This window comes from Vanessa cardui, chromosome 24 (assembly GCF_905220365.1).
Source record: "Vanessa cardui chromosome 24, ilVanCard2.1, whole genome shotgun sequence".
NCBI classification, from domain to species: Eukaryota; Metazoa; Arthropoda; class Insecta; order Lepidoptera; family Nymphalidae; genus Vanessa; species Vanessa cardui.
The window spans coordinates 7,161,772-7,171,586 of NC_061146.1; the positions used below are offsets into that span (position 1 = coordinate 7,161,772).

Genomic DNA, 9,815 nt, shown 5'->3' on the forward strand with positions numbered 1-9,815 from the left:
TTTAACAAAAACAATAACTCTCTTATTTTTGAAATTAAAGTTAAATACAACAAAATAACAATTTATTGTTAAAGTACTTAAGAAGAAATAAAAAAAACTAAACAATTATGGAATACTATTGAGAAATAAGATTTGGTCAACCTTTTTTGGTGCTAGGCGGTTTCTTCTGTCATTGCACAAAATCCCAGCTTTTGAAAATAAACGCTCTGAAGGGACTGACGATGCTGGTATACAAAGATATTTTTGGGCAATTTCGGATAACCGTGGAAATAAACATTTCTTGTCATTCCAAAACTGAAGTGGATCGCATTTTCTGTCAAGATATGGTAATTCAATATATTGTTTAACCATCATAGCTGCCGAAGTGTATGAAGTTGGGGGAGCACTTCTCTCCAAGATTTTTTTATCTACAACTCCCCAAATGTCGTCTTTACCCAAGGCAGTAACAGCAGAAACCATTGAAGTACTAGGGCTATTTGGGCTAGATGAAGGTAGGGCTTGATCGGTGCTCATGTTTGATAATTCATTGATTACCCACATTTGCGCATTATTGGCATTACTTTCTAAAGTAAAACCTTTTCTTTTGAAGCGTGGGTCGAGGAAGGTGGCTTTTGATGCTGTTCTATTAGTCTCATATACTGCAAGTCGTTTTTCTATTACTTCAGAAAGACTTCGTTTTAAATTCTTGCCCAATTCCGTTACTGGTGTCTTGTTTTCTATAGCATTTCGTAGTCCAAGTACAAGAGGAATAACAAAAGACAAACTTGGATATTTTTCTCCTGATAAAATCACAGTAACGTTTTCGAAAGGGCGTAAAAGTGTCACCACGTCTTCTATTATTATCCATTCATTGAAATCCAGATTTGGCGGAGATGAATCCAGCTGTGGCAAAGTAGCAGAAAGAGATATTTTAACCTCTAATAGACGTTCGAGCATATAAAAAATACTGTTCCAACGAGTCCGAACGTCTTGCTTGAGTTTCAATTTAGTTACGTTTAGTTGCTCTTGCACTTTGAGTAAGGCATAAAAAGCTTTTGTGCTATGTTTAAAATGCGAAACAATTGCTCGACATTTTGCCAAAAGTTGTTGTAGCTGACAGCTGTTAGAAGTGTTTCCTGCTAAGTTAAAAGTTTCTTTCTCTATACAGTCTTTAACAGCAACACAAAAATGATTTCGCTTAGTTAAACATTCACTTACAGCTTTTTTCATAGCTGCAGCATTATCTGTGACAATAGTTACTACTTTTGAGCTTATTTGCCACTGGTCCATGACCTCTTGAATAGCCAATGCAATATTCTCAGCCGTGTGGTGTGATTGTATTTCTGAAGTCGAAATAACTACAGATTTCAACTTATATTGATAAATGTAATGTGCAGTCAGACTTATAAAACTTTTATTACTGTCTGATGTCCAAATATCAGATGTTAGCGCTAAATAAGATATATCTTCTAATTCTTTTTTTAAAGATTCGGAAACCAATTTATATTTTTCATCTACCATCAGAGCTAATTGTTTTCTATTCGGTAATTGATAATCAGCATTCAATATTTTCGAGTATTCTTGGAAACCTGAATTTTCCACTATCTGAAATGGCTGAAAATCTTTTACTATCAGATTAATTAAAGCGTTATCACCGGAATTTTGCGTTATTTTTTTTGGCACAGTAAGTCGGGATTGCGTGTGCCTTAACCTTTTTTGAGGAGGCTCAACATCCAATGTGGTCGTCGATACCAGTGACTGCGATGAATTGGTCAATTCATTTGTTGATGATGAACTCTGACTTTCCTCGATGGCAACATTAGGATGCTTTTTTTTATGTGGTTTAACAATGTGGTCGTATTTCCACTATATTTGAATGAATCAGAACACTGTTTACACGCCACACGTCCACTCACTGGCGATGCGAATACATCCCAAACTAAAGATTTTCTTTTAGGACTCGGCATTTTTCAAAATACAGAACATAAAATACGAAAATCCGCAACAATAACCGACAGTTTAAAGTTAACCTCAAATCTAGTGACACTTGTTTGTTACGAATGAATGAATGAATGAACACAGTCTCACGCAAATGATCGGCAAATTTCGTTGCATGTCGGTTCCATTCGGTTTACGAACTCGAGTCAGAGAGAATTCAACTCGAGTTGGCTCGAGTTACGCCCAACTCGAGTTAACTCGAGTTAGCTACTCGAGTTGACCATCTCCAGGTTATTCTGCAGGTATATTATAAACGTATTTATACCCGCTACATTCATTAGGCTGTAAAATATCACCATTGGCCATCTATTTGTCCCACGTGCGACGTTGTATGTCTCACACATTTTGTCTATTATAATTTCCGGTTTACCTGTATCTTCATTGATCTGGGCATCATCGTGCATGCTGGATACGAGAAGGACATTTTTGCCTTTTTTTGGTACATAGGATACAGGAGTGCAATTGCCTCGGTGCCCGAATAAACTAGATTTTTCGGCTCTTCCTCGTATTTCCGTGAAATTTTTAGGCAATTCTCGTTTGTTTTTACGAATTGTCCCAATAACTGTCAATTTGTGTTGAGACTCAAGCTTATCTATCAATGGAATACTAGTGAAGAAGTTATCACATGTGATATTACGCCCAGTATTGTGAATATTTTCACTCAATCGCAAAACCAAAGCCAAAGCGGAGTTATCAACTTGGTATGGACCGTCTGGTTGCTTCCCAACATAAACTTCCATGGTATAGATATAAAACATTTTGGCATCTGTCAACGCATAAATTTTGATTCCATATTTGTTGGGTTTTGATGGAATGTACTGGCGAAAGTTACAACGTCCTCTAAAAGCCTCTAACTTCTCGTCAATTGTAACATACTGAGATACGCTGTAATATTTTTTGAACGTTCCCACAACTATATCAAACAACTCTCTAATAGGTGCCAGTTTATCCAGTTGTATTCTCTCTTCTCGTGTATCTTTACTGTCAAATCGAGACAACGCATCAATAGAAAGAACCTGGATAATCCCATAGTCAAACGAAATATCTCCGGGGATGACCCGTCAGTTCTGAAAAAATCTATGGCATTTAGACGAGCGTTCCTTCTGACTCCAGCAAATAGTAAAAGGCCTAAAAAAGCTTCAATTTCAATATTGTCTGTATCGGCGCAGTCTACTATACTATATAAAATGCAGTTCAAATAATGTTACTATACAGAAAACTATTTAAATTTCAAAGATAATGATAATAATACTAAATATTTCAATTATACATCATTGAGTAGGCGTTTGTGATAATGTTATAATAATTAAGAAATAAAAAACATACGAAATCAGCTATGTTTTATTAAAAACTAAAGAGATCCATACAATCATTTGGCTTAGTTATTTATTAATCAGTCTTAAGACACTTTGTACCTTTAAATCACAGCAAGTACATCAGCTTGACTAAGAAAAACAAAACTACCAATAAAACTACCAAAAGGTAAAAATATAATTCAACATAGTTAACAATCTCAGCATCATTTCCCTAACTCGAAAGGTACTCGAGGTTAACGAAAGTCTTGTTCACATAAATCACGTCATAAATTCACATAATAATAAAAATATTGAGGCAAATCTATTGCCATAATAAAAGCGTAATAAAAAATCAACAAAATCTTAAAAATATTCTCAAAATCAATACAACATTAAAACAAGATATTATTATAATAAGACAATGCGTAATTCTGCGGAATTATATTACTGCCAATTAAACTCTTTAGATAGCTGTTTTTCCTGTCACTTAATTTTAATCTCGACTGATGTAAAGGCTTCAACTGGTAATTTTGAAGATTTTGGGTAGTACGTGTTCGCGACGCACGATTATTATGGAATTGTATTTCTTTGAAATCTGTATCTAAGTAGGAAGTTTTATAATAAATGCCAATGTGGTTAAAATCTTCACTTTTTTCAAATTTAATAACTTTAATGTCAGTCAATATAACACTTTCGCCTAGTGTATTTTTGGAAAATTGTCCACCGCATGCCTCTGTGATATTTTTGATATCAAAAAAGTCTAAATAGCACATTTCGGTAACATTGTAGGGATAACCTTTCTTTCGTGCAATTATCAGAATAGAATGTGATTTGTAAAATATTGTCATTTATTTCTGACGCTCTCTTTGTCAAATATCTCCAAACACACGTTGCTATTTCGTTAGCCCCTCTTAATGCTTCGACCTCACTCCAAACAAAACAATTACACACACATTACACAGTAGTCTTTTGCTAATTCGCTGACAGTAAAATTACAAACATTGAGCTTACACTTGTAATATAAAGTAGATATATCACCTTTCGGAAGTGGCAGCACTGCCTGGAGGTCATAACAAGCAACTATGAAGTTTTCCTGAACTATTGCTTTGTCATTTGACTTTTCTTGGCGGCATAATTCTTTTTCAAGCAGATGTTGATCGTATCTGTTTTATAGTTCTGTTTTATCAACAGCGTTTTTAAAGGAAATGCATAGTTCGCACTGGTCTTTTTTAGGGATGAAAAAGCCTATGTTGTAATCTTCATTAAATACTTTTCTAAATGTATGTTAGCAGCTTCAACACCATTATCCAAGCATTTTGTTTCGTAGTCGGTATAAATATCAGTAAGGTTTCTACCTCCATCAATATATTCACGAGTAGTTTGCTGCCTTAAGTAATGTGATTCTATTCTCGGGATTGAGTCTATATGGTTTTTTATTCCTTGAATGACATCTAAGCTTACTTTCTTTTGTTTCCCATGTTTACCTCTTTTTTTTCTTCCCCTATTCCCAATTGATTATTTTTTGCTATTACAGTTGCAATAGGTCGGTTATTAATATTCAACGTATTCTTAAAGAAAATTTTACATACACGACGCTTATCATTGTTAATTTCGAATGAAAATGAATGTTTGGGTCCTCTGTTGTTAGTATGAACTTTATATTGATATTTTGGTTTAATGACATTAATGCATTTTGAAATATAATTCCGTTGCTTAGATAAATCTCCCAATTTCCAATAATTGTCGAAAATCATTTCTCTGTCTTCCTGTTTGATTATTTCACTACGTTTAAGTCGACATTTTACTCCACATGGCGGTCCCATCTGCTTTTGTGGCATGACCTTTTTTAGCTTAGACACAGAAGTATATTGTTGACCCATATTACGAAGTCTTTGAGCATTTTGCCTTATGGATAAATTTTTGTATCCTTTACGTTTTCGTTTGTTCGAAATTTGGTTTTCTTCTGGTTCTGGTTGACCCAAACTGCTCGAAATTGGGATTTCCTTTGGTTCTGGTTGACCTAGATTGTGTAAAGTTTGGTTTTCTTCTGGTAAACCCAAATTATCTTCTTCAACTAGCTGCTCGGAACTACTATGCATAGGAGTTGGACTAAATATTACACCTCTAGGTGGAGTTGGTGGTTTGTAATCAGGATCACAATCAGTTTCATCAGGCGAAAAGTCCTTACCAGATTCGGACGCACTAGATGATGATGAACTCGAACTCGTTGATGATGAACTTGAAGAAGATTCTGAGCTAGTAGAATCAGTTCTCGCTCTACTGCTAGGACCAGGATGGACATAAGAATCTGCTTCCATAGTTTGGCTAACCGACTGAGGTAGTGTTTGTTCTTCTTGCAATATGGAGGGAGACCTATTCTGAGTATCTGCAGTTGTCGCATCTTGTGTAAAATTATAGTCTAGCTGGTCCATGGATATTTGCTGGGGTTTTTCGCTACGCGAGGAATCTTTTTGAGCTTCCATAGCTTCCTTAATGCGAGACAAACGAGGGTTTCATAAATACGACATGACCTGTAGCAAAAACTTTGTATTATTCGCATATAAAACTAATAATAGACATTTTAAGTCAAATTAATTTAGTCCAATTTTGTAACTTTGTAAACCTAAATCATTATTTTTTATGGAAAAGTGATACTAAAACAAATGTATATGTTTAATATTAACCGTTTCCTAAATTATGAAATAAATAATAAAACGTAAATTAAGTTTAAATAAAATGTAATATTTTACTTCTAAAATTTGAATCCAAATGAACGTTACTTTGAACAAAAAACTGTGACTAACATAATTGTTTCACTATTGTAACTACGCAAATCATAAAATTTACTCCTTGCTTATTGAAAAACTGTAATTAACAAAAAAGCCACTATTAAGTAATAAATATTATTAGATAAATATCTAAAAAATATAAAGGCAAACTTTTAAATAAAACTAATTATAACGGATGAATCGGGACTCGTGGTCTACCCGTGACCACGAACACTGCAAAGTGCTCGAAACGTCGGGATGTTTAAAAACAATTAATATACGCGATTCATCCGTTATAATTAGTTTTATTTAAATGTGTAATAATCGCGAAAATTTAAGACAACATTAAAGGCAAACTGTAACTATACAAACTGTAACCTTTTACCGGTAAAATGTAATAATGAATTGCATAATTTCTTTAAACGAAAACTGTGTTTAAACAAATTGAAACACCTTACTCATTAAAAAAAACTACAAAACTTACCTTTTTGTGATGAACAGCCGTTACTATCCTAATAATCACACTATGAAATTAAACTTTGGTCATTACTCCGCAACAAACACGTTCTTACTGGTATAGACACATTATTATATTTAGTGAGCCGATCATAGTTTGGTTTGGTAACGTTATGATTTAACGCTAGATGGCGGTAGAGTCAATTTTTCGTGAAATGGTCACGTTCATCTTGTAGCTTACGTGAAATTGAGTAAGATGGCGTTGATAACTCATTCTTGAAATTTTTTTGTTTAGTAACGGTTTAACTTTAAAGGTGCGTTATATTATGTTAAAAATCTATCAATTCATGATAACATACTCACATCAAAGTGATCTTCACAGAAATAAAGTGGCGAATTTGTCTTTACATCGTTCGGGTTTCGCCGTGCAAGCTTTAACCATTTATTTCTTATTATTTTCTTGTATGGGACATGTAAAAACACCTTGTTGGGTGTCGTTATCGATGTATTTTTGCACTGAGGCACTGCACACCACTTATAAACTTTAGAATTCATTTTTAACACAAAAAATACGCAGTGGTTGTTTACTTTGCTGTCTAGCTGCGCGTAAACAAATTTGACGTTTACATAAGTGTGACGTCACACACGACGCCATGACACGGCGAGCTGTTTTCGGGCAATATTTAAAAATGATTATAAAAATGGCTTTAAACTTCCAAAATCTTAAGTTTATTACCGAAATAAAGGTTTTGTTGTAAACAGTGATTATCTAGTAGGTTATCTGCATTATGGAAGAGGATTTCAAAATCTTTCGCCTTGCCTATTATCCGAATTATCGTCCAGGACTTCCTCCTCCTCGCCGCTGCGATTTGTGTTCAATTCAGTGTCTTCAAATTCTTCCTCTGGCTCCTCTGCATTGGATTCTACATTATTTTTATAAATTACGTCTGTTATACCTAATTTTACACCGTGGTTCAATCAGGCATCCGACTTTCTTCATGACGCTGGCTCCATCCGTCGTTATACCGACTATGTCGTTATCCAGGGATAAATTAAATTCTGATAGTTTTTCCTTTAAAAGTTGAACACAAGACTCAGATGACATACTTCCGAAAACGCGTGCCAGTCCAATATTTCAGTAAGTAGGTTCATTTTGAGCGTCATTCCATAATTCATCACAATTTTTTTAATTGTGTTTGGCGAAGAAGGTAATTAATTTGTAACCTTTTGCGACAAAAAGACTCTTTATGTCCTCAGAAGTACAGAACACTCTGAACGGCAAACCATCTTTGGTTACCATTCGGAAAATCATCATCTCTTTTGTTACGTTAGTATCGGATGGAAAATAATCACTGATTTTCTTTTTTTTTCTGTTGTGTTTCGTGATTTTTAGGAACTTCTGGTGTAAATTGAGCCTCTGCGATAATAGGTGGCGGCGCAACTGACGACGACGCTCTAGTAGACCCTGACGAAGTCGAAGGTAGTGATACATTATCCGGCTAAAGTGTACTTGTTGTTCCTCCGGCTGTCGCATTCAATTTAGTGTCAATTTTATGGATTGACATCATATGGACGTGTAAACCTTTTGTAGACCCGGATGAGGTTTTGAGAACAGCTTTACACAAGTTGCATTGAGCAGTCAAATTGTTCACTGCTTTCTTAAAATATCTCCATACCGGTAAACGGCTACTGCACTCCACGTACGCTTGATCTGGATTATTCCTCGACATTTTAAGGTTTAACAAACGAACACTTATAAGAATCCAATAGTTTTGTTTATTTAACTCACATAAACAATAAGAAATGCGTAATTAAAGAAAAAATAATCACTACAGCTGCACAACCACAACTAAAATGACGAACGTAAACAAACAAATGACTGCCTCTGCGCGAGCATATACTTCTTTCTCACTTACTCGACAGTACTTGCCACAGTTCTATATTATCTGTCCCACTCGTCACCTGTCGCTAATATTCGGAAATAGTCGGAATTGTTTTCTAGCGGCCGGCAATCAGTCTAGGGATGCAACATCGTTCATGAAAAACATCGATGTCGAAACATCGATGTTTTTAAAAGTCAAACATCGATGTCTAAAACATCGATGTTTATGAACGATATATCGATGTTTATGAACGATGTATCGGTGTTTTTTTAAAATACAGGTTTGACAAAATGGCCTTGAAACAGAGAAAAAGCGTTTTCCTATCTGATTGATATAGTTAGACTGATTATTGATAAAAAAATTACTTACCTACCTACTTTAAATAATACAGATATAATTTACTAGGATATGAAGAATGGAAGAACTATGAAAGAAACAAAATCACAGACACGAAGATAAATTTATTATACTTAAGAATTTAACAAATAACAACCTATTTCTTTTTCAATATGGAATTCAAAAATAATAATTTCGATAATCTACTGCCAAGAAATCGGTTTCTTTCTCGAGTAATAACAGCTCCAGCTTCAGAAAATAACCGCTCACTGGGGACTGAAGTTGCTACTATTGGCAAATGTTTCATAGCCAGTTTATATAAATATGGAAATAAAGTTTTCATATCGTCCCAGATTTCTATCGGATCTCCTTTTATTGGGGTAACAGGTGAAGATACAAACATGTGAATTTCTGATTCCACTTTTCTTGTGTTCGTGGTTTTATTTTTCATGTTATCGTGTGACAGTTGTTTGTGGTAACTCCATATATCAAATTCACGTTCTGGCTTTTCTTCTTTTTCTGATTCGTCAGAAGACTCTGTGGGTAAATTCATAGTTTGCATATTTTTTATATAGGTGTTCACATAATTCAAGACTTTAGCTTTTGCCATTGCATCTTTAAAATGAATGAGTTTAAAGCGCGGATCCAGTGCAGTTGCTAAAGCCAAAGACGAGCAGTGTTCTAGCTTATCAAATCGCTTAATCACCTCCTTCTGAATTTCTGTCTTTAAAGAAATAGCAGCTTCAAATGTCGGAGAAAAGTTTCCCAACATTCCTCGCAAACAGCTAACGAGTGGGATGACCTTGCTCACGGTGACATAATCCTGTCCACAAATCTCCTTTGTCAGTCTTTCAAAAGGTTGTATCAGATGGACGATTTCACGCAGACAGCCTATTTTACTAGATGTCAGCATTGGCGGAGCATCTGAACGGCACAACAATATTGCACCAATCGTCGTAACTAATTCCAAGAAACGTTCTAGCATATAATACGTGGAATTCCAACGAGTACGTACATCTAGAATCAGCTTCTTTGTTTGTCCTTCTTTTAAGCCGTCATCTCTTTGTTTTTTACGCAACTCATCGCTCGCATTGACACTG

The 9,815-nt window shown here is 34.9% G+C and overlaps 1 protein-coding gene across 1 annotated transcript; it reads right to left on the reverse strand.

Annotated features, from left to right (window-relative positions):
- Window positions 1-4,370: 4,370 nt before the first annotated feature.
- Window positions 4,371-5,755, reverse strand: LOC124540245 (integrator complex subunit 6 homolog). The gene is made up of 2 exons (XM_047117710.1): window positions 5,078-5,755; window positions 4,371-4,448 (listed from the first exon to the last, which is right to left on the reverse strand). Exons 1-2 carry the CDS (start codon window positions 5,753-5,755, stop codon window positions 4,371-4,373), a joined length of 756 nt encoding a protein of 251 aa, XP_046973666.1.
- Between the last annotated feature and the right edge of the window lie 4,060 nt (window positions 5,756-9,815).

What these genes read in the sequence shown, in the direction of transcription:
- LOC124540245 (XM_047117710.1), bottom strand. Translation starts at nt 5,755, where the DNA reads ATGGAAGCTCAAAAAGATTCCTCGCGTAGCGAAAAACCCCAGCAAATA. An exon ending in AGATGGGACCGCCATGTGGA is followed by an intron (nt 4,449 to 5,077) that starts GTAAAATGTCGA and finishes TTGATAAAACAG; the next exon opens with AACTATAAAACAGATACGAT.